Here is a 25,879-nt window from a genome sequence, read left to right as displayed (position 1 = left end):
TCCCAATTTTTTAAAAAAAATCAACCAAATTTGTTAAGCCAACACACACACTTATAAAACAGATTGTGTGTGTGTGTGCTTTTTTCTTCTTCTTCTTCTTCTTCAACAAAGGGTCTTTCTGTAGCCCTGGTTGTCCTCAAATTCAGAGATCCACATCCTGGGATTAAAGGTATGTGCTGTTACCACTCAATCCTTACTTTTTAAATTTATTTATTTGTTTGTTTGGCTTTTTAAGATAGGGTTTCTCTGTATAACAGCCCTAACTGCCCTGGAATTAGTTCTGCAGACCTGGCCGGCCTCAAACTCACAGAGATCTACCTGCCTCTGCCTCCTGAGTACTGGGATTAAAGGCGTGCGCCACCACCACCCAGCTATTTTTACTTTTGGGGACAGGCTTTACTATGTATCCTGGGTTGGCCTGGTGGGATCCTCCTATTCTGCATTCTGAGTGCTGAGATTACAAGTGTTTACTATCATGTCCCACTAAATTCGCGGATTCAGTCTAGCTTACTATTACAGTGTAGTTTGGGAGAGATCTAACCTACAATTTTTCCAAAGTGGTGTTAATCATCTCTACATTATATATTAAACCCTTACCTTACAGCTTAAAAAATTAAGCTTAGCTTCATTTTCATTTGTTTAAATTAATTTATTTGTTATATATACACATACCAGAAGAGGGCACCAGATCTCATTACACATGGCTGTGAGCCACCATGGGGTTGCTGGGAATTGAACTCAGTACCTCTGGAAGAACAGCCAGTGCTCTTAACTTCTGAGTCATCTCTCCAGCCACATTTTCATTTATTTATTATTATTTCTCTGTGTGCATATAGCTAAGGACTAAATGATGGTCTGACATATATTAGGCAAGTAATCTATCATTGAGCTACACTCTCGTTCCAAGTCAATGTTAACTTTAGTCATTATTAACTTCACACACATATCTGCATATACTCAAGCACAAATCCACAAAGTAGACATATTAGTTTCTTTCTAGATCATACATTTCACCAAAATATTCTGTGTGTATATATGTGTGTGTGCCCACCTGGTAATGAGGTCAATGTAGGCTGCTATCCTCAATTACTCTCCACTTTATTTTTTGAGACAGGGTCTCCCAATGAATTTGGAACCTGCCTATTTGACCAGGTTGACTGGCTAGGGAGCTCAAGGTGTCCTCCTGTGTCTGCCTACACAGCTCTGGGATTATAGGAGTGCCATCATGCCCAGTTTTTTAATGCAGGTTCTAGGGAACAAACTCAGATCCTTTTCTTTATCAATCACTTTACCAACTAAGTCATCATTTCTGCATGCCTCACTGATTTATTCTACTGCCATAACAGTACTTTTTTGGGGTTGTTGTTGTTGTTTTAGGTCTTCATTTTTATCAGAGTAACATATAGCCAACAATAGCTTCAAACTCACTACTTGACCTTGAAGACTCTTAATCTTGTGTCATCTTCTCAAAGTGCTAGGATTATGTATCTGCACCGCTGTGCCTGGTTTCATGCTTCATTTTGAAAATCCTCACCCATTTTATATATTTTCTGTTCTAAATTAGCAATTATTATTTTATATTTTACTTTTTGAGGTGTTGGAGATAAAACCCTGGTGCTCAAGAATACTAGGCAATGCTGTGGGAACTCCTTCAGTCAGTAGGAGTTTAAGATACCAACCCACTTGGGCATGGACTCTTATACTATAAAAGCCAATGTAAAGACTACACTCTTTCGCTCCCCTGGCTTTAGGATTCGGTTCCTGTTCCCCATTTGTAAAGAGGACTGTGATCTGTGAGTCTACGCCTAAATAAATAACCCTTTATTATACTCAATTCTGAGCTAGTGTGCGACTATTTTATAGCACCCATCATCAAGGCAAGTGATACACCACTTTGCTACAATCCCAGCCTTAGACATTTTATTTATTTACTTTTCTGTGGTTCCAGGGTTTATTATTTTTGTTTTTAACTGCTTTTTTTTTTGATTTGTGAAACAGGGTCTTGCTATATAGCTCAGATTGATATGGAACTCAGTATGCAGACCAGGCTAGCCTCATACCATGTATCCTATGCCTTTAGTTTCTCAAGTGCCACAATTACACACATATGCTGCCATACAGAACTTCATCATTATGAAATTATTTGTGTGTGTAGTACCTGGGTTGTTCTATGGCCTTGTGTATGCTAGACACATGTTCTATAACTGAGATATTTCTAGTCCATTATTATTAGCACTATTTTCAATTTTATTTTGTGTGTGAGAATGTGCATGCATGCATGTGCCACACATGTGTAAAGATCAGAGGACAACTTGCAGAGCTGGCTTCCTCTTTCTACCATATAGGTCCCTGAGAGCAAATTTAGGTTTTCGGGCTTAGCAAGCAGATGTCTTTACCCGCTGAACTAACTTATTGGCCCTCCATTTTTATTTCTTTCTTTCTATTTTTTTTTTTTTTTTTTTTGGTTTTTCGAGACTGGGTTTCTCTATAGTTTTGAAGCCTGTCCTGGAACTAGCTCTTGTAGACCAGGCTGGACTCGAACTCACAGAGATCCACCTGCCTCTGTCTCCCGAGTGCTGGTATTTTTTGAAGGTGTTTCCACCAATATCCGGGCATCATTATTTTTTTAACTAAACAAAACACTAGATCCTTTAGAGGGAAACCCTTCACGATTGGACTGTCCCTGTTCTCAGACCCCACCAGAGGCCTCCCACTTACCTGCTGTGATACTCAGCTAGTGGATTTTCATCTTCTACGATCTTTCTCCCTGCAAAGTCAATGGTGACTTTTTTAGAGAGTCGTGAGGCATGTCGGAGTTCTCTCAGCTCCTCCTCTCGTTTCTTCAGGGTTTCCCGCTCAACTTTGGACAGCCACTGGTTAGAGTCACTGGCAAAGTAATCTGACTCATCATCAATGACTTGGGTTCTTCGGACACTGAGCAGGAAAAACGAGAAAAGAACACCCAGCAGGGAGGTCATGTGTTGACAAATATAGACTAATTACTGCTTAACTATTGTGGAGGTTACCATCTTAACTATGAAAGGCCAGAATGTTCTAAAATCAGACTAAGCTCTTCCTGACTTGAAGCTGCAGTGTGTATCTTATGTCTACTGTAAGGTTCAGTTCCACTCCTAGAACTAATCTCAGTCTCAGGCAGTGGAAGATACACTACCATAATCCACTGTCCTCCCTTTCTGACAAGTCCAACCTTTCATCTACCCTTCCACTGATCCTCCAGCCCTCCAGGCTGTGGACCACAGTTTGCACCTGACAACTGGGATGTACCCTCGATTTGCCAGATACTAGTTGTTATTCTAGGAACTCACTCAATATCCTACCCCGTCTACAATTCACTCGAGTCTGGTTTATTACTGATAGACCCGTCTGTCTGCTGGTATTTAAAATCTTGTCCTGTGGCTTAATAATTAACACAAGATATTTTCTTCATCTACTATTATAACAGCTTCCATATCTCTCTTCTTTACTCCCCAGTTCTTCATTAATACAGGGCCCAAGTCCTAAGACCATAATGACAAGAAATTTGATGGCTAGAACGAACTCTGACAATTTAACCTTCCTGTCATTCAGAAAATAAACCTGGGGCTAACAGATATTGATTACACCAAAGCCATAAATCTAGTTAAAACAGTGTTTCTCCATAATTATGAGTTAGTGACACCTAAAAGGATATGGAATACATTTATATTACATTCATATTCAAGGTACAAAATGATTTTGTATTAAAAGTCTTGGTATGGGTCTTGACACAGATGGTCTGATGTGTGTCCATCTCCACTCCCCAACTAATAAAATTTTAAAAAATTGTATTTGTCCTGATAGAGGAACTCTTGCATGGTGACTTAAAGGCTGGCAGTGACTGCCAGAGAGCTGGGCAGCCCTTCTTTAGAGAGTGAGCTTATTGGGGCAAAGGTACTGTCTGTTGGGCTCCTCTCAGAGCTGGAAATATAAGCTTCAATAAATATTTGCTGAATTCATCAATGAAGTCTCCATGGCTAATTTTTCCCTAGAGAGCTTCAGTGCCTTCCCTAGTACAGCATCCGGGTTCAGTGTTCAAAGAGTGTGAAACTGTTGGCATTGAGGATTGTACTGGAAGCTTCAGGAATAGTCATTGTTCATAAATGTGCTTACAACACTCTGGGGCTCTGGGTTCAGTAGAAAGCATGTAGCTCATGTCTGTCAGGATTTTATTTTAATAAGAGTCTAATGCATGGAGACCCTATTCCTTATAAAAATCAAACCTCTGCTAACCAGAAAATTTAAAATACTTAATTGTCTAAAATTTTTGATAATTTTTTTTTTCTTGAGACAGGGTCTCACTAAGTAGTCCTGGCTGTCCTGGAACTCACTCTGTAAATGTTAACTCACAGAGATCCACCTGCCTACCTCTGTCTCCCAAGTGCCTGGCTTGGTTTTTGCTTATTTAAACTTTCTTCTATTTTGTCTTAACACAAAAGTCTGTGTAATATTTATACTGTTCTGCAGTATAGAGTGGTTCACTCAACACAGCTGCTCTTTGGTTCAAAATGAAAGTCTTCAGAATTTTTTACCCAACAACCAGATAATTTGTTACTAAATAAATGTGACCTATAAGTTCTTTTTTTTTTTTTAAGATTTGTTTATTCATTATGTATAGTGTTCTGTCTGCATGCATGCCTGCAGGCCAGAAGAGGGCACCAGATCTCATTACAGATGGTTGTGAGCCACCATGGGGTTGCTGGGAATTGAACTCAGGACCTCTGGAAGAGCAGTCAGTGCTCTTAACCTCTGAGCATCTCTCCAGCCCGACCTCTAAGTTCTTAGTATGGAATGTTTTTAAAAAAATTTAGAAGAGACAGATGTGGTGGTCCATGCTTTAATCCTAGCACTAGAGAGGCAGAAGCAAGCAGATCTTTGAGTTGGATGCAACGCTGGTCTACAGAATGAGCTCTTGCCCAGCTGGATCCACATAGTGAAACCCTGCCAAACAAAAAACAAAAGCAAACCAAGATACAATAAAACCCCAATACATCCAGCTCTTCTTTGTTGTGAATCCTTTCACACTCCACCCTAAGAAGGTATCAAGTATCAAAGCAATATTTGATTTATTTTATTATTTTATGTATGAGTGTTCTGCCTGCATGTGTATGTGTGTGCTCTATGTGAGTGCCTGGTGCCTGTAGAGGTCAGAAGAGGAACTGGAGCTACAAATGATTAACAGCTGACACACAAGTGCTCGAACCTGAACCTGGGTCTCTGCAAGAGCAGCAAGTGCTCCTTAATTATGAGCCAGCCTCCTAGCCCCCATACAATGTTTAATAGCTAGACTCTCCGGCTGAGCTTCTGTCTTAGCAATGCTGGTCTAAACCCACACTACCTAGTTCTGTCGAACTCTAGCAGCTTCTCTTTATGCTTGATGGCCTTCTCCAGACCAGACTTAATCCGAGCCTCTTGATGAGGAAGAAGGTCCTTGGTAGAGATGTCCATCTTTCCCGAATTTTCTGCCCCTGAAATAGCAAATGGGATCAGTCCATAGAATAAAGTTGTTGTACTGTTGTGCAGCAAATGAACAAAATATTTGCAGATTTAGTTCCAGTCTGATGATCTGAAGCATTCATTAAAATGGAAACATTTAAGGTCAGGCCCAAACAACATCAAGTGGTATTTGACACTAACAGTATCTCAAAACAAAACAACAACAACAACAAATATATATATATATATATATATATTTTTTTTTTTTAATTTAAAGAAATTTACCTAGGTGGTGGTGGCACACGCCTTTAACCCTAACACTAGGGAGGCAGATAGATTTCTGAGTTCAAGGCTAGCTTGGTCTACAGAGTGAGTTCCAGGGCAACTAGGGCTACACAGAGACCCTGTCTTGAAAATCTGAAAGGAAAAAAAAAAAAGAATGTGTCCCAACAAAGTCAAAAGATTTATTGACAAAGGTCCATTTATGTTATTATTTCTAAGTTGGAAAAAGTTCAAATATCCAATAACTAGGAGATACATAAATTAGAATAAACAGTCAATAGACTATTTTTAAAACATTATTGATTTGTGTATGTGTGCATGAAGGTGCATGGAGGCCAGAAGAAGGAATCTGCAAGAAGCCCAGCTTTTTACGTGAAAGTTAGGGTCTGAACTCCAGTCCTTGACATTAGCAGCAGGTGCTCTTCACCACTGAGCCATCTCTCCAGCCCAATAGATTGTCTTTTGATCAACCAAAACAAATGTGTAGAATATAAAAATCTGGGCATGGTGATACATATCTGTAATCCCAGCTAATGAGGCAGAATGGCTAGAAATTCAGTCAGCACTGAAACCTAAAAAGCACGACACAGAGACCAATTATAGAAAATTAATTGAAAAACTGGAAAAGCACTTGCTTTTTATAATTGCTACTTTATAATAACAACATAGATTTTTATATAAAAAGAAAATAACTATGAACTAAGGTAGAAGCTAAATATTGTTTTGATAGAAATTAATAAGCATGTTGTTCTACATCTTAAAAATGGCTTTAGCTACCCGGGTGGTAGTGGCGCACGCCTTTAATCCTAGTACTTGTGAGGCAGAGGCAGCTGGATTCCTGTGAGTTCAAGGCCAACCTGGTTTACAGAGCAAGTTCCAGGACAGGCTCCAAAGCCATACAGAAAAACCCTGTCTCCTTCTGGCAGAATACTGTATACTTAATAAAAATAAATTAAAAATCTTAAAAAAAAAGAAAGGAAGAAAGAGAGAAAGAAAGAGAGAAAGAAAGAAAGAAAGAAAGAAAGAAAGAAAAAGGGGCTCGACAGATGGCTCAGAGGTTAAGAGAACTGGCTGTTCTTCCAGAGGTCCTGAGTTCAATTCCCAGCAACCACATGGTGGTTCATAACCATCTATAATAGGATATGGTGTAATACTGTATACTTAATAAAAATAAATTAAAAATCTTAAAAAAAAGAAAAACCCTGTCTCGAAATACCAAAAATAAATAAATAAATAAGTGGTTTTAGCCAGGCACGGTGGATGGCACATGCCTACAATCCCAATACCTTAGAAAAGACAGAAGATCCAAGATTCAAAGTTCTCCTCAGCTACACAGCAAGTTTAAGAGTAGCCTGGGCTACATACATGAGATCTTATCTCTCAAAAGAAAAAAAAAGGGCTCTCAAAAAGGCAAAAAAAAAAAACCAAAACAAAAACCAAAAACCACTACTTTTAGAACCTTTTAAAGGGCTGGAGAGATGGCTCAGCGGTGAAGAGCACTGACTGCTCTTCCAGAGGACCCGGGTTCGATTCCCAGCACCCACATGGCAGCTCACAACTGTCTGAAAATGCAGTTCCATGAGATCTGACACCTTCACACCAACAAACATAATAAAGTTAAGTAAAAAAAAAAAAAAGAAAAAAAAGATGACTTTCAAATACTTTTTTAAAAAAAAAAACCTTTTAAAGTCTTAATTTTTATGACATTAAAAAAAATTAGTGTGGGTATGTGTAGTGATATTTCATCTGTATTTTAATAAATAAAGCTTGCCTAAAGATGAGAGAGTAAAACAGCCACCCTGGTCAGCCTTACAGACCAGGCAGTGGTGACACTCAACTTTAATCCCAGTAGTCACACTAGTTTGTCATAGAAACCATGCGGTAGTGGTGAACGCCTTTAATCCCAGCACTAGAGAGGAATATAAAACAGGAGGAGACAGCTCAGTCACGGTCTCATTCTGAGATTCCTGGAGGCAAGATCGCCATTTTGGACTGAGGTAGAGTAAGAACCAATAGTTGACTGTTTTGCTTTTCTGACCTTCAGGTTGAACCCCAACATCTGTGTCTGGGTTTTTATTATTTATCTATTTGGGGTTTTGTTTTTGTTTTTTGTTTTTTCTCAAGATAGGGTTTCTCTGTAGCTTTGGGGCCTGTCCTGGAATTAGCTCTTGTAGACCAGGCTGGCCTCGAACTCACAGAGATCCACCTGCCTCTGCCTCCCAAGTGCTGGGATTAAAGGCGTGTGCCACCACCACCTGGCTGTCTGGGTTTTTTTTTTAATATTTATTTATTTATTATGCATACAATATTCTGTCTGTGTGTATGACTGCAGTCCAGAAGAGGGCACCAGACCTCATTACAGATGGTTGTGAGCCACCATGTGGTTGCTGGGAATTGAACTCAGGACCTTTGGAAGAGCAGGCAATGCTCTTAACCACTGAGCCATCCCTCCAGCCCCGGCTGTCTGGGTTTTTATTAATCGTGCTACAGGTATGTACGTGTAAACAGTATGCATGTGGAAGTGAAAACACAACTTGCAGGTCATCAGGCTTAACAGAAAGCACCTTTACTTTCTGAACATCTTGCCAGCCTTAAACATTTTTTTAAAAAAAAAATTATTTATTTTAAATTTGTTTTGTTTGTATTGGTGTGAAGGTGTCAGATCCCCTGGAACTGGAGTTGCAGACAGGTGTGAGCTGCCATGTGGTTGCTGGGAATTGAACCTGGATCCTCTGGAAGAGCAGTCTGTGCTCTTAACCTCTGAGCCATCTCTCCAGCCCAGCCTTAAACATTTTTGAGACAGAGTCTCACTACACAAAGCAAGATAGCCTATTTTCAGCTATGTATCCCAGGCTGGTTTCAAACATGCCATGCTCCTTCCAAAGACTCCAGAATGCTGTCATTATAGGTTTATTTACACCACCATGCTTAGGTGAACTTTTTTCTTTTCTATCCTATTTGTCAGTGTGGGTGTGCACACACACATGCCATGAAGCACATGTGGGAGTCTGTTTTCTCGGCAGAGTGCCTTTACAGGCTGGCCATCTCACCAGCCCACCTTATATTTACAGGCTGGCCATCTCACCAGCCCACCTTATATTTACAGGCTGGCCATCTCACCAGCCCACCTTATATTTACAGGCTGGCCATCTCACCAGCCCACCTTATATTTACAGGCTGGCCATCTCTCCAGCCCACCTTATATTTACAGGCTGGCCCATCATCTCACCAGCCCACCTTATATTTACAGGCTGGCCATCTCTCCAGCCCACCTTATATTTACAGGCTGGCCATCTCACCAGCCCACCTTATATTTACAGGCTGGCCATCTCTCCAGCCCACCTTATATTTACAGGCTGGCCATCTCTCCAGCCCACCTTATATTTACAGGCTGGCCATCTCACCAGCCCACCTTATATTTACAGGCTGGCCATCTCACCAGCCCACCTTATATTTACAGGCTGGCCATCATCTCACCAGCCCACCTTATATTTACAGTCGTGCTTTAGTCTTGTTGTATTATCCAGGATAGTTCTAAACTCCCAAACTCCAACAATCCTCCTGCCTCCGCCTCCCAAATATAGTACTTCAGGTATGCAGCACCCTAACAAAAATGTCCTTAATAACATTTGTCAGATGTTCTCAAAACATCTCAAAAATATAAAAGGCTTAATATTTTTGGAAAAGGAGTACAATTCCTATATATGTTCATCCCTTGATGTCAGCATCTTCATAAGGATTAAAACTAAGAAAGTGGGGCTGAGAGCCTGGCATGGTGGCGCACGCCTTTAGTCCCAGCACTCAGGAAGCAGAGGCAGGCGTATCTCTGGGAGTTCGAGGCTAGCCTGGTCTACAAAGCAAGTTCCAGGACAATCAGGGCTACACAGAAAAACCCTGTCTTGAAAAACACCAAATAATAAACAACAACAACAACAAAAAAGTGATTGCTCAGTGGTTAAGAGCACTGATTGCTCTTACAGAGGACCTGTGTTCAGTTCCCAGCATCCACATGGCAGATCACAGCTGTCTGTAATTTCAGTTTCAGGGGATCCAATTCCCTCTTCCGGCCTCTCAGGGGAACAGGCATTCTCATACAGACATACATGCAGTCAAAACAGCAATGCACATAAAATAAATAAATAATTTTAAAAAAGAAAGCAAAAGGCGGTGGTGGTGTAAACCTTTAATCTCAGCACTCAGGAGGTAAATGCAGACTTTTTTTTTTTGTTTGTTTTGGTTTTTCGAGACAGGGTTTCTTTGTGTAACAGTCCTGGCTGTCCTGGAACTTGCTCTGTAGCACAGGCTGGCCTCAAAATCAATGAGATCCACCTGCCTCTGTCTCCTAAGTGCTGGGATTAAAGATAGGCGCTACCACTGCCTGGCAAGTCTGTTGTCTTAAATTTTCACTCCATAATTGTAACATCTGCCGGGCAGTGGTGGCGCAAGAGCTAGTTCCGGGACAGGCACCAAAGCTACAGAGAAACCCTGTCTCGAAAAACCAAAACAAAACATAATTGTAACATCTTCCTTACAGCAGTTTGAACTGTCATTCTTGCTCTGATGGTGATTTTTCTGTCAGTCCATTTTCTTCTATTTTATTATTCAGTATTCTTCTCTAAGAGTTGCTTTTTTTTTCCTCCTGAGACAGGGTTTCTCTGTGTAGCCGTAGCTGTCCTGGAACTTGATATGTAGACCAGGCTGTCCTCGAACTCAGAGATCCACCTGCCTCTACCTCCCGAGTGCTGAAATTAAAGGTGTGGGCCACCACTACCACCTGTCGAGTTGTCTCTTCTTTATTGTTTCATTTGTTACAGAATAAATATGGATATGAATTTTTCTTTGTTATAACCTAATATTATTATTGTTTATTTTGTTGTTCAAAGGTATATGAGCAACATATAACATTATTTTAATAGTAAGCATTTAAAAAGTGCTTGTTGAGGAGCTGGAGACATAGCTTAGCATGCGTGAGGCCCTGGTTCAATCACCAGACCCCTGCCCAACCCCACCCCCGCCAAAATATTATTGAGCCAGGCAGTGGTGGTGCACATCTTTATCCCCACCACTTGGAAGCAGATGCAAGTGGATCTCTAAGTTTGAGGCTGGTCTGGTCCAGAGAGTTCCAGGACAGCCAGGGTTATGATGCACACCTTTAATTCTGGCACAAGTGACTTCCAGTCCAGCCAGGGGTACATTGGGAGGCCCTGTCGAAACAAATGAAAAAACAAAGCAAGAAAGAAACCAGGGATTTACCTGACATGAGTTTCTTTAGTAGTTTCTGGCTTTTGTTTGAGTCACGCTGTAAAATGTCCTGTTCTTCATTAGTACATACCTATAAAGTAAAAAAAGAGTTATCATTCAGTAGTTGAATGATATTGCCTGTTTGGCATGCCTCAACAGGTGGTTCTCTGAGTTCAAGGCTAGCCTGGTCTACAGAGTAAGTTCTAGGGGAGCCAGGGCTACACAATGAAACCTTGTCTCAACAAAACAAAACAAAACCCCCCAAAAAGTTCATTGCTGTAATATTTTTCCTGAATAACTAGATGATCATGTATTAGAATAATATATATATATACACACATATAGATATACATATACATACTTTTAAAGGAAAAATATTTGCTTCTGTTGAGAATGCTAAAAATAACATGGCACTTTTCAAAAGCCTTTAGTTCTAACCATAAACTCCAAATCGACAATAGAAATTATAAGGAGATAATTTGTTAGAAAAAAACAGAAGCTTGAAGCTAGAGAGATGGCTCAGCAGTTAAGAACATTGGCTACTCTTCCAGAGGACCTAGGTTTAATTCTCAGCACCCACATGGTAGCTCACACGTGTCTGTAACTTCAGTTCCAGGGCATACAATGTCCTCTTATGACCTCAGAGGGGTTAAGGCACAAATGTGGTACACAGACATATATGCAGGCAAAACATATATACACATAAAATAAGAAAGAATTGGAAGGCAAATATGATAGCCTACATCTGTAATCTCAGTACTTAAGTACTTGAGAAACCGAGGTAAGGATACTGCCACAAACTTGAGGCTATCCTGGTTTATATAGGGAGTTCAAAGAGAGTTATTAATGAGTCTGGGCTACACAGGGAGCTTGAGGCAGCCTAATTAGACAGTGACTCACTTTTCCGCCTCAGTCTCCAGAGTGCTGGGATTTCACTAGATATTGTAGGAATGAATTCCCTAAGAGAAATTACAAATTATCTGAATGGCTGTGATTATTAGCTCAAAGGATAGTGTCTTAGGGCTTCTATTGCTGTGATAAAACACCATGATCAAAAACAATTTTGGTAGGAGGAAAAGGTTCACTTTTTTGAACTCTTATTTCTTTTTATTGTATGAATGCTTGAATGTTTTGCCTATATGTATGTCTGCTCACCATATGTATGCCTGGTCTTACAGAGGTCAGAAGTAGGCATCAGATTTGCTGGAACTGGAGTTATAGACAGCTGTGAGACACCATGGGGCTGCTGGAAATTGAACCCACATCCTCTGCAAGGGCAGTCAGTACTATTAACCACTGAGCCATCTCTAGCTCCCAAAAGATTTATCTCATTTTGTACTTCTAGGTAATAGTTCATCACTAAGGGTAGTAAGGCAGGAACTCAAGGCATGAACTTGAGACAGGAACTGATAGAGGTAAGGTAGGAATGTTGCTTACTGCCTGCCTTCCTCCCTTCCTTTTCTCCCTTTCTTTCTTTTAAAGACAAGGTCTCATTCTGTATCTCTAGTTAGCCTGGAACTCACTATAAACCAGGCTGGCTTCAAACTCAAAGATATCCTCTTGCTTCTGCCTCCCAAGTGCTAGGCTTACAGGCAAACATCATCACACATTAACCTGTTTTCTTACATAGTCCAGGACCACCTTCCCAGAGGGGACACCGTTCACAGTTGCAGGGCCTTCTCACAGTACTCACTAATTAAGAAAATACTCCACAAGATTACCTACAGGCCAATCTTATGAAAACATTTTCTCAACTGATGTTCCCTCTTCTCAGATAACTCAAGTTGACAAAAATCATCATCATCAACCAGGTTACATAGCAAAAACAAAACAGAAGGACTTTACCAAAGAGCCACAGAATAAGCAGGGGCCAGAACCCTCTTGCTCGCAGACAATCCGCCCACAGACCAGACAGTTATTGATGAGTTTGTGCTTCTGTCCCAGGCAATCACATGGGTGACGACCAGGAAGCAGGACTGCAAGTTTGTCCTGTCCCTCTCTTGTGTATAAATTGACAAATTTTGTCTTCTTCTTTACCGAGTTATTGCTTTCTTGTGCCTAATTGTACAAAGACATTACAGGAACACTCATCAATGACAACAAAAATACTCTGGGAGGAAAGTCTGAGTTCTGTTCAGTAACAACTTGCACCTTATCCAAGAACCACCAAAGAAACAGTAGCTCTCAATCACCTCATATACTTAGAGCAAGATAATGTAGCAATTAAGGAAGCAGCTTGATGTGTTTTCAAAAGGAATTTTTACATGTGTTAAAACATGTAAGCGTGTGTACATCCCACAGTATACATGTAGAGGTCAGGGAACAACTTTCAGGTGTTAGTTTTCTCCTTCCACCATGTGGCTTCAGAGGACTGAACTCAGGTCATCAATCTTGGTGGCAAGCACTTTTACCTACTGAGTCATATTGCTATCCCTTGAGATATTTAATATTGCACTTATAGATGTTTTATCATTCAAATGTAGTGAGTTGGGTTCTTTCTGTTTTGGGTAACATTTGGCTTGAACTATTATATTCAAACTAAAAAATGACATTGATCCTCCTAGCTATATGTCCTGAGTGCTGAGATAACACATGTACATAACTACATTCAATTTACAAGCAATGCAGGGGCTGAAACTCTGGGCTTCATACATGCCAGGGAAGCACTCTACCAACCAAGTGAGCTACAACCTCAGTCCTATCTTTCCTTTTTTTCTTTTCTTGTGGTGCAGGCTATTGAACCCATGCCTTTTGTACACTAGATATGTGCTCTGCTATACTCCCAACCCTTGATAAGTTAAGCCATAGCTAAAAAATGCCTTTGGGAACGAACTAGTTAGATGGTTTAGCAGGTAAAGATGCTTGCCAAGCCTAAATGACCAAAGTTTGAAACCCAGGACCACATTATAAAAGAGAACAGATACTCACAAATTGTATGTACAGGCGCATGAGCACATGCATGTACACACACACACACACACACACACACACACACAAAGAATAGTTTTTAAAAAAAAAAATCTCCAAAAATAGATAACATTCATCTATCTCAAAGCATAGGCAATCAATAAAATGAGAAAAATCAGTAATTTAGAAATAAGAAGGAGACAGTGTTACTGGTGGCATAGCATGTGTTTAGCAAGCATGTGACTCTGCATTCAATCCCTATTACTAGGAGGAAAAACAGATATAAGAAAACAATACCATGATTAAAAAAAAAGATGGTCATAATATAAAAATAGGAATTTCACAGCAGCAGATATTCAAATTATCAATAGAAACAAGAAAAAGTATAGAACATCTTTAGCCACTAAAATAATACAACATAGCACTTAGGGGTCACTCAGTGGTTAAAGTACTTAGCATATACAAGCCTGTGGGGAATGGGGATTCAAAGTAAAGAATACATAGACATTTCTACAGTTCTTGATGTATGCTGCCAAACACTAATTTTATTTTTAATCATTGACAATCTGATAGGAAATATCTCAGTGATTTAATGTGTATTTATCTGATTAGAATAGACATCTTGGTTTGTTCATGCCTTGGGGCAGAGGCACAATGAGAAACTCTAGGTGATAAAATTGAAAAAGTCTAGAGGCAGCTAAGAGTATGAAGAATTGGCCACCTTAGTTTCTAATGAGATCAAATACCTTTATATACTTATTGGTTAGATGGTCTTTGTTCACTTGCGATAACTTTGGTAAATTCCATTCTCCTTGTTTTTGCTTTAGTTTTACTTTTTAGTTTTTTCTGAAAAAATTTCATTCTGAAATCTAGGCTGGCCTTGAATGTGAGGGACTTCTTCAGATTCCTGAGCACTGGGATTATAGTTTGAGGTCACCATGTCCACCTCTCACCCATTTTTTTTTTTTTGGTATGGTATCATACTCAGACTCTTTTTATTCCTTCTTAGATTAATTAATTTCTTCTTTTGGAAAGTTTAGCTTGTTGAGTTGTGCTGACTATAAATGTTTCAGTTATTCAGGTACAGTGTCTATAACCTGAGCACTTGGAGGACAATTTTGAGTTCGAAGACAGCTTGGGATACACAGAGAATTCTAGGCCAGCCTGGTTATTAGTGAGTTTTGAGGACTAAATAATGATAATAATTTTTTCGTTTGTTTGTTTTCGAGACAAGGTTTCTCTGTGTTGCTTTGGAGCCTGTCCTGGAACTAGCTCTTGTAGGCCAGGCTAGGTTCAAACTCACAGAGATCTACTTGCCTCTACCTCCCGAGTACTGGGATTAAAGGCATGTGCCACCTCTACCTGGCTAAGAGAAAACTTTAAAAACAGAAATACTATTTATGTATCTTTCCCTGATTTTTCTGATAAAGTCTCACTATGTATTCTAGGCTGGCCTAGATTGGCCTGGAACTCTCAATTTTCCTGCCCTGGTCTCTCAGATGCCTAGCAGTTTTTTTGTTTTGCTTTTGTTTCTTGTTTGTTTGGTTGATTTTGGGTTTTGTTTTTGTGGGTTTTGTTTTTGTGGGTTTTTTTTTTTTTGTTGTTGTTGTTTTGATGCAGGAATGAGTTCAAACACAATCCCCCACTACCTCAAATGAGGTAGTTGAATTTCCCACATTTGTGGAAATCATGGGTGTCATTCAGAGTGCAATGCACAAGCCTCGCCCTGGGAAAACCACCTTTATGATCATGGTATTTACCCTGCTAGGTAAGTAGGCCTGGCAGTTTCAGTAAAAGCAAGAACTATATAATCATTTAGCTTTTACTGCCCTCTCAAATGTTGAAGTTGAAAGTAGGGCGCTTTATTGATTATTATTCATCCAAGCTAGGAATGTACCTAATAGCAGAGTGCTTGTCTGATATGCATGCACAAATTCCTAAGTTTGATCCTTAATATGAAATAAAATAAATCTTGTAATTTGTAGTAAGCAAGTGGTGGCACACGCTTGTAATCTAGAACTTGGAAGGCAGAAGTGTGAAAATCAGGAGTTCAAGGCTAACAGCAAGTTAGAGGTCAACCTGAGCTACATGCTGCCTTATGGCAAAAAGAAAAAAGGTCTCCACACCACAGGGACAGAAGTATGTCAGCACTGTCTGCTTCAGTCCCTACAGTCCACCCACTTGTTAGAATCTGCCTTGGTGCGTCAGCTTCTGCATGTTGTCTCTGAAACATATTAGTCATTACTTCTTCACACAGTCAGGAAAACCTTACCTTGGCCAAATCTAAAGGTGTTTTGACCTCTATAGTCAAGTCAGGTTCAGGAAATGCAGGAACTTCCTGTTTGTTTCTTCCTTTCCTCCTACTCCGCTTTAACTGGTCTACAGATCTCTGTCCATCTAAAATTTCTTTAAAGGATAAAATACAAACAAATACAAAAAGAGAATGGCAAGGTTTATTATTTAGCTTCTACAGGTAAAACCTGAAGGTAATTCTTAATATTTACAATCAAGATACAAAGTCAGGCAGAACTACTCTCGACTCAAAATTAAATCATGTTCATGACTAAGGTCAATGACAAATAGTTCTGAACAGGGTTAGTGGCGGAGATTTCTGGCCTAGCATGCAAGCAGTCCTGGGTTGGATCCCCAGTACTTGAGGAAGAAAAAGGAAAAGGAGAAGTCAAATAATGCTGAGTAGAAGTTAATAATGTAATATTTTACACTGTGTAATAATGACATATTATTTAGTTTGGTGTTCATCTTTTGTGCCATATAAATGGAAACCTCTAAAAATTATTCATAATCAGTCAATACATTCACTCAGGTATACATATCATTAAAAATATTTATAAAAATAGGGCTAGAGGGCTGGAGAGATGGCTCAGAGGTTAAGAGCATTGCCTGCTCTTCCAAAGGTCCTGAGTTCAATTCCCAGCAACCACATGGTGGCTCACAACCATCTGTAATGGGGTCTGGTGCCCTCTTCTGGCCTGCAGGTATACACACAGACAGAATATTGCATACTAAATAAATAAATAAATATTTAAAAAAAAAAAAAAAAAATAAAAATAGGGCTAGAGTCAGGCATGGTAGTGCATGACTTTAATCCCAACATGAAGAGGAAGACAGACCTCTAAGTCTGAGGCCAGTCTAGTTTACAAAGTTAGTTCCAGAACAGCCAGGACTATACAGAGAAACACTGTCTTGGGAAAAGAAAAAACAAGAAAAACAAAACAAAAACAGGGCTGGAAAGATGGTGCAGCAGTTAAAAATCACTGGCTAGGCATGGCTTAATTACAAGTAAAATACATGGCAGTTCATACCATCTGAAACCCTAGTTTCAGGGAATCCAGTTCCATCTTCTGGCCTGCAAGGGTACCAGGGAAGCATGTGGTACAGACATACACTCATACACATAAAATAATGGTGTGGACAATTGTCTGTATTCTGTCAATTATGTTTTAAATAAACACTGATTGGCCAGTAGCCAGGTAGGAAGTATAGGCAGGACAATCAGACAGGAAGTAGAGGCTGGTCAAGGAGAACAGGAGAATTCTGAGAAGAGGGAAGCTCCCTCTACAGTCTTGTCCAGACACAGAAGAAGCAAGATGTAACTATGCCACTGAAAAAGGTACTGAGCCATGTGGCTAACACAGATAAGAATAATGGGCTAAAGTAAGTTATAAGAGTTAATAAGAAGCCTGAGCTAATGGGCCAATCAGTTTATGATTAAATTAGACCTCTGTGTGATTTCCTTGGGGCTTAACAACTGCAGGAACTGGGCAGAACAAGGACTAAACAGGACAGAAACCCTGACAACAAAATAAGTAAATAATTTTAAAAAGAAAAAAAATCTTCAATTTTTTGTAGTGTTGGGGATTGAACACAGGCTTTCACACACGTTAGGCAAGTGCCTTACTACTGAGTGAGGACTGAGCCCTTGAAAGGTATTTCTTTAATTGATTTGTAACTTTTTGAAATTCTAAAGCCACAGCTGTGCCTGGAAACAGATTCTTTTGTGATTTGTTTGCTTGTTTGTTTTTGTAAATTTAAAAACAGTGGCTGGTACCCAGTATGGTGGAACATGCCTATAATCCCAGTACTGGAGATGCAGGGGCAGACAGAAGAGCCGATAGGTTAGAGCAACAGTCATTACTAACTGACTAGATCTAAGCTGAAAATATGCACATGTGTGATTCTGTTTACATTAGCTGTGACAAGTAATAATACCTCATGGTAGAAAACACAGAGAGAGCTCTAAAGCCAAGCACTTATCAATACTTCTGTTCTTACTCAACCACATTAACTTACCATCTTTTTTCAAGCACTGCTGAAAAGAATCAGGAATCAACTCTTGATCATTCTTTTGCCATTTAGTTATAAGGTCTTCTATGAATTGACCCTTTTTCCCCTCATTTCCCTGGAGAAGATCTGTCACATATTCTCGTAGCTCTTCCGCGCTCTCAATTGACAAAACATACCTCAGGAGGTAAAGATATAAATAGCTTACTGTATGACCTTCAGAAATCATAACAGGGATGAAAGTACTAAACATCATCAGGGATGAGGGTAGCTTTGTCATACAGAATTTGCCTAGCACACATGAGATTTTAGGTTCAATTCCAGCACTACTTCAAAAACACAAACAAACAAAGGCATTCATTAATTTATTAAAAGTGTTTACTTTGGGCCAAGTACTATGCTAGGTGCTAAGGATATAAGTCTGATGAGGACAAAGACCCAGACTTTCAAATAGGTCATAATCTAACTTTCATATGTATTTACACATTTATTATTTCTCAGTATTTTGAGAAATTTGTGTGGCTAGAGGAATGGCTCAGCAGTTAAGAGCACTTGCTGCTCTCACAGAGAACATGAGTTCAGTTCCCAGCACCCATATGGTAGTTCACAACCACCTGTAACTCCACTTCCAGATGATTCTACACCTTCTAACCTTGAAGGGCATCAGAAACAAACATGGTTCTCATACCTTCATAGGCAAAGTGCAAGCCGGGCAGTGGTGGCACACACCTTTAATCCCAGCACTCAGGAGGCAGAGGCAGGCGGATCTCTGTGAGTTCGAGGCCAGCCTGGTATACAAGAGCTAGTTCCAGGACAGGCTCCAAAGCTACAGAGAAACCCTGTCTCACCCCCCCCCCCCCATAGGCAAAGTGCTCACACACATGATATAAATCCATCTTTAAAAAGAGAAGGAATTGTCCCATCACTGATAGCACATGCACAAGAAACATGAGTTGAACCTACAGCCTATGGGTTCCCTGCACTCCAGGACAGCTACGAATGTAGCTTAGCAGAAAACTTTTGCTTCCCCGCTTTGGTAACACTATCACACGATTCTAAAGGTGAACTTTGTAGGTGACAGTCTCTCAGAAGGTTAGATATGTGATGATAGACACCTCAGCAAGCATGTCACCAAGCTTCATGACTGAGTTTGGTGAATCTAGGCGGGAGAAAAAGAGAGCCGACTCCCACAAGTTGTCCTCTGATCGCATATGTGCCCTCAAATGTGTGTACATAATGCATAAATAATGTAATTTTAAATCTTTTAACAGGGTGGATATACTTGTTAGATTCTTGCAGTGTGATGGTAGAAGTTCAGTTATAATCTATAAACAGACAAAATTAATTTAAATAATTTTGTTTGGCTAGTTTTTGCTTTCATTGTTGCACTGGGGATGGAACCTGGGGCCTTGCACATATCAGGTAAGTTCTTTACTACGGAGCTACATTGCAGTCATCAGATTTAACCAAAAATAAAAATTAGAGGAGCTGGAAAGATAGATCTATGGGTAAGAGCACTGGAAGCTCTTCCAAAGTACCTGGGTTCAATTCCCAGCATGCACATAAAGCTCACATCTGTTCTCGTATGGTCTATGAGAGCACTACACACACAATACACAGACACATATGCAGGTAAACAATCATACACATAAAAAATAAAAATAAAAGCTTAAAAAAATTTAAAAATTTAAATACACAATGCCTAATGTATACTTTAATCCCAGAATCTGGGAGGCAGAGGCAGGTGGATTTCTGTGAGTTCAAAGCCAGTATGGTCTACAGAGTGAATTCCAGAACAGCCAGAGATACACAGTTGAGATCTCATCTTAAAAAAAAAAAAAGTCATGACTTCTCAGGACTTACACATTTTAACCACCCTGATCTCTAAGCTTACTAGCCCCATCAATAGATCAGTTACCAAGACCTACCGATTCTCAAGTATCATTTTACCCTGGAGTTTTCAATGCCTCAGACAAGTAAAGAATCCCAGGTATGCAGTACTAAAAGTGAACTACTTAAGCATTGCAAAGACATGCATCCAAACATTAGACAGCAAGTCTCATCCACATAAAATCAACAAATCATGAATCCATGTGGATATAGAATATATTTTGCTGACTCTGTATACTGATTTTCATGCTTTCTAACATGTTATTGACTAAGAAGTTAATAAGCCTGTGTTAATAATTCTCTTAGCCTGGCATTTAATACCAGCATTTAGGAAGCAGAGGTGAATCTCTGTGAATCTGAAGTTAGCCTAGTCTACAGAGTGAGTTCCAAGACAGTCAGGGATACACAGAGAAACCACGTCTTAAAAAAAAAAAACAAACAAGCCGGGCAGTGGTGGCGCACGCCTTTAATCCCAGCACTCGGGAGGCAGAGGCAGGAGGATCGCTGTGAGTTCGAGGCCAGCCTGGTCTAGTTCCAGCTAGTTCCAGGACAGGAACCAAAAGCTATGGAGAAACCCTGTCTCGAAAATCCAAAAAAACAAACAAACAAACAAAAAATTACATTAAAAAAACTAGAAAGGAGGGGGTCAGAGCCACGGCTCAGTGGTTAAAAGCACTGACTACTCTACTAGAGGACCCGGGTTCAATTTCTACCACCCACTTGTGAGCTCACAATTGTCTGTAATTTCAGTTTCACAGGACCCAACATCCATGGCAACACACCAAGGCACAAAAACTAAAGATAGATAACTTTTACAAAAGCTAGAAAGTTATTCTGGGAAGTGATGGTGTATGCCTTTAATCCCAGAATTTAGGAGACAGAAGCAGGTGGATCTCTGTGATTTTTGAGGCCAGCCTGGTCTACAAAGTGAGTTCCAGGACAGCCAGGGCTATATAGAGAAATCCTGTCTTGAAAAAAAAATTCTTGCCGGGCGATGGTGGCGCACGCCTTTAATCCCAGCACTCGGGAGGCAGAGGCTGGCGGATCTCTGTGAGTTCGAGACCAGCCTGGTCTACAGAGCTAGTTCCAGGACAGGCTCCAAAGCCACAGGGAAACCCTGTCTCGAAAAACCAAAAAAAAAAAATTCTTTTAATATTTAGGTCACTTATATAAAATTATTAGCATTCTAACAATATTACATCTGTGTTATTCTCAATTAAATGTCAAACAAAGCACAGCAACTACTTTCATCCTGACATAATAGCTTGTTGCCAACTAGTGAACATTTAATAAGTACGTCAAATAACATTATAGCATGCTTAGCTTGGGTGCTTATGATCAGTACACTTCTTGTACCACTTATAATCTTTTTTAAATGTAAGCAAGTATTAAGCATACTTATAGTTCATTTTTAAAACAGACAGGCTATAATGCGTGGCACACACCTTTAATTCCAGCACTCGGGAGGCAGAGACAGGTGGATCTCTGTGAGTTTGAGACCAGTCTGGTCTACAAGAGCTAATTCTAGGACAGGCTCCAAAGCTACAGAGAAACCCTGTCTTGAAACCCAACCCCCAAAAGCCAGGCTATATTAACTCTTGTTTTTTTGTTTTTATTTTTTAAATCTCCCAAACTCAGAACCTGGCTGTATTTCTTATAAGTCTAGAATAGCAATTTTATTTTCAGCAACGAAGAATCAAATTAAGGAAAAGCCTTAGTTTTTACTTTGTTCCAGTTTCATTGTGTAATCTTCCCCTCCACATGAATACTTAGAACCTCAGCTTGTACTGATTCAGCTCTCAGGTGAGAGGCATCTTTTCCAGTACATCTTAAGAGTCTTGAATAATAATTCTTTATTGAATAGTTTATTCAGTATTAAAAAGTTTGTTCTGTGCTCCCAGAAGACCCTCAACTTCCTCACAGGGCAGAACTCTCCGACTCAGCAAACCCAATTTGTCTATATCATTTCGGCTGTCCCAGAGACTGGTATATAGTAACAGTGCAAGAAATTAAGTTAGTCATTTCAAGCAAATATTAAATAATCGTCATATGTTTCGTTAAGAACTATAAAACACTAAAGGCAAGCTCTCGTCATTATTCAGTTTCTAAATAAAGGGGGGAGGGGTTACAAAGGGGTAAATTAATTTGCTTAAGGTCCCAAAACTGATTAAGTGGCAACAGAAAACCGAAGCTGTGACTCTGCAGTCAGGAACTATTTATACTGTAACATGTCATCCCCATGTAAATTCTAGGTCCTGCCTGATACAAACTACAGCGTTCAGAGTAACTGAAAGTCAGCCTTGACTTGTTCATTCTCTCACAAACTGTAAGCCTACCGGTTCCCGGGACAATCTTACAGGTCTAATTATGTTGCCACTTTCCTAGGAAAGCGCGTGGAGTCTGACATACTTATCTAGGGGCTAAAGTGAAAAAGTGGAGGCCAAAATTCAAACACGAAAGTCCGTCGTCAGCCCCGCTTATCATATTTCTTATCAACTTTTTAGTCCTCCCGGCTTTCGCCCTACTGGGTCGTTTCACAAAGCAGCTTCCCGCCTCCGCTCTGGAGCCCATCTTACTGTATGATCTCCTCGCTGACATCCAGGGCGAAAGTTTTCCGCAACTGCTGGGTGCACCATTGTACCAGCGGCTCCCGGGACGCCGCCCCAGCCACCGCCATCTTCCCCAACCGGAACCAGCTGGGCTGCAAAAGCGTCTCGTCCTGCGCCGGACTAGTCCCCTTCGCAACAGAGACCTCGATGACTAGGGTTCCGCAAGCTTGCATCGCCCGGCTTGGTCGGCCCGCCTTTGAGGCTGATCCCGCCCACTCGCACCGCCTCTGGCTTCTCTCAGCTTCCGGATGGTCTTACACGTGTGTTGGGCTTTCGCGTTTTAGTGTTTCTTCGACTTAGAGATGTAACTCCAGAAAGGATATTGGTAATTGTGCTAAGATATTATACACACCTCCAGAAGAGCTGTAGTAGGAATAAAAGAAAGTGAGACCCCAAAGGATGGGTACGACTTTTAAATTTTAGTCTGGTCCAGTTGTAGAACATTTGAAACAACTCTAGTCAGGAGGCTAACAAATCCAAAGCCTGCCTGTAGTACGAGGTGAACTCAAAGCCAGTCTTTGTAACTTAGCGAGGTCCTGTCTCAGAATAAGAAGGAGGTAGGGTGGAGGAAGACTGGGCATGAAGCTCAGTGGTACCCTGCCTACTGAGCATGTGAAAATCTTGGGGTCCTTCAGCCCTCGGAAGTGATTTGTAATCACTGTAGTAGTTTTTTTCTGATGGTGGTGGTGCTTATTTTTTTAGTGCCGGCTGTAATTGAGACTGCACTGCTACACCACTTGAAGGCTAACAATCATCAGCGGGAAGTCCTCCTCCAGGGACTCCTACACCCAGTTCTGGCCTCCACAGGCACCAGACTTCCATGTGGTGCACACACAAGCAAGCACTTACTCATACACATTAAAAAAAAAAAAAAAAAACTTACAAAAATAAATTACATTAGCTAAGCAGGGTGGTACATGCTTTTAACCCCAGCACTGAAGGAGGCAAAGATAGGTGGACCTTTGTGAGTTCAAGGCCAGCCTGGTCTATGTAGTAAGTTCCAGGCTAGCCAGGGTTACTAGTGAGACCCTGTCTTAAAAAGTTATCATATTGCCGGGCCGTGGTGGCGCACGCCTTTAATCCCAGCACTCGGGAGGCAGAGGTAGGCGGATCTCTGTGAGTTCGAGACCAGCCTGGTCTACAAGAGCTAGTTCCAGGACAGGCTCCAAAACCACAGAGAAACCCTGTCTCGAAAAACCAAAAAAAAAAAAAAAAAAAAAAAAAAAAAAAAAAGTTATCATATTGAGGCTGGAGAGATGGCTCAGTAGTTAAGAGCACTGGCAACTCTTTTTTTTTTTTTTTTTTTTGGTTTTTCGAGACAGGGTTTCTCTGTGGTTTTGGAGCCTGTCCTAGAACTAGCTCTTGTAGACCAGGCTGGTCTCGAACTCACAGAGATCCGCCTGCCTCTGCCTCCCGAGTGCTGGGATTAAAGGCGTGCGCCACCACCGCCCGGCACTGGCAACTCTTTTATAGGTCCTGAGTTAAATTCCCAGAACACATAAGGCGGCTCACAATTTCTGCGCCACAGGATCTATGGGATCTGATGCCTTCTTCTGGTCTGCAGATGTACATGTAAACAAAACATCAATATACATAAAATAAACCTTTTAAAATATTATCATATTTTGTATTAGTGTGTTTGCCCATGTTTGTATATGCTGTGGGCTACCACAAATGCACACTGTACAAGTGACAGTTGGAGGTCAACTTGTGGGAGTGAGCTCTTCCTTTCTACCATATGGGTCCTAAGAATTAAACTCAGGTGGTCAGGCTTGGCAGCAAGAACCTTTACCTTCGAAACCATTTTGCTGACTTACCAGCTTTTCTCAAAAAGCAAAATGCAGTCAATGTTCATTAATGGTGAGAATAAATTTAATCTTTTCATAAAAATCTGATGCATTCATTATTCTAGTATATTCAAATCATCTACCTTTTTCTATATTTATTCATTCCCATAGCTTAGTTGCTCAGTGATAAAGACTGTACTTAACATATGTGAGGCCTTGAATCACATCTTCAGTAGCAAGGTATAAGTTTAGACAGAAATTCCATTAATGCATGCATACTACAACTTTCCTGTTCCTTTTTTCTTTAAAATGTAACTTTTCCTTAAGATATTTATTTTGTAATTGGGTGGGTACTATGAAACCCATGTAGAAGTCAGAGGACGACTTTCAGGAATCAGTTCTTTCTTTCTATCCTGTGGCGCCTGGGAATGGAACTCAGGTCGTCTAGTTTGGTGGCAGGAGTGCTCACCTGCTGAGCCATCTCATCAGCCCTACTACAATTTGTCTTAATGTGTTAGGCCTCAGATTTTCCCCATTTTCATGTTTAAATCACACAATTCTGTTTTATTTAATTGTAAAAAAAAGTCCAAAGCAATCTTTTTATTTTGCTTTGTCCTGAAACTCCATGTAGACCAGGTTGGCCTCAACTCACAGAGACCTCCTCCTTCTGCCTCAGGCCCAATCATCATCTCCCTCCTCCTTCCCTCGCCTTGAATCCATCCTTGAACTTTTTCTTTTTTTCTTTTTGAACAGGGTTTCTCTGTGTAGTTCTGGCTGACTGCAAAGTCAGATATCCACCTGCCTCTACTTCCCAAATGCTAGGATTACACTCATGCTCCATCATGCCTCTCTTTATGTGGTGCTAGGGAGCAAACTAAGGTTTTTATGCATATTAGGCAAGTGCTGTACCAACTAAGTCACATTCCCAGCTCCCAAAGTAGCCATTTTAATTAAAAACATTTGGAAAGTTTATTCTTTTGTGTGTGTGTTTTTCTCTAACGTGCATCCCTCATCGATATCATTGGTATTAAAAGAACAAACAAAAAAAACCAATCACAACTACAATAATATGTAGATTGTTCTCGTATGAAGAGGTATATTTGACATTCTTTCTTGTCATTTGGTTGAAATGCAAGAGAAAAGACACATCCTCTTCGTCCTCTTTCTCTGTTAGAACTCTGGAATGTGAGTTCAACTAAGCAATTCAGACCTGAGTAGAAGGCCTTTAACTGAAAAGCAAACAGTGCCACTTAAGAACCAATGTGCATTTTCATGAGGCTAAATGACAATAAAGGAATGCTTGTTGATTTTTCTGGTGGGAATTTGACTGTAATCTAACACTCCAGGTTTAAGATAAACTACTATTGCTAATATTATGATGTTAATCTG

General features: G+C 40.3%; 1 protein-coding gene and 1 non-coding gene across 6 annotated transcripts in view; both read right to left on the bottom strand.

The window, feature by feature from the left end:
* Nucleotides 1–22,825, bottom strand: part of Trip4 (thyroid hormone receptor interactor 4) — a 60,985-nt gene extending 38,160 nt beyond the window's left edge. For 2 of the 5 annotated variants that reach the window (XM_041679895.1, XM_041679896.1), the window contains exons 1-7: nt 22,671–22,825; nt 18,214–18,383; nt 16,175–16,308; nt 12,841–13,053; nt 11,008–11,086; nt 5,375–5,504; nt 2,719–2,934 (exon numbers count right to left, since the gene is read on the bottom strand). In XM_041679895.1, the coding sequence (XP_041535829.1) occupies nt 2,719–2,934; nt 5,375–5,504; nt 11,008–11,086; nt 12,841–13,053; nt 16,175–16,308; nt 18,214–18,383; nt 22,671–22,771 (1,043 nt within the window). In that variant the 5' untranslated portion in view covers nt 22,772–22,825. The remainder of the gene's footprint in view (nt 1–2,718; nt 2,935–5,374; nt 5,505–11,007; nt 11,087–12,840; nt 13,054–16,174; nt 16,309–18,213; nt 18,384–22,670) is intronic. The other 3 variants (XM_041679897.1, XM_041679898.1, XM_041679899.1) reach the window with 3 other exon arrangements.
* On the bottom strand, nt 15,520–15,678 carry LOC121466272. Its single transcript, XR_005976751.1, has one exon. It is a non-coding gene; the product is annotated as a U1 spliceosomal RNA (small nuclear RNA).
* Nucleotides 22,826–25,879: the final 3,054 nt, after the last annotated feature.

Source organism: Microtus oregoni, unplaced genomic scaffold (genome assembly GCF_018167655.1).
Source record: "Microtus oregoni isolate MIOR12 unplaced genomic scaffold, Mior012 000032F_ref0000030, whole genome shotgun sequence".
Lineage (NCBI taxonomy): Eukaryota > Metazoa > Chordata > Mammalia > Rodentia > Cricetidae > Microtus > Microtus oregoni.
The sequence above is the reverse complement of the archived record's forward strand: the minus strand, read 5'-3'. Positions and strand labels throughout refer to the sequence as shown.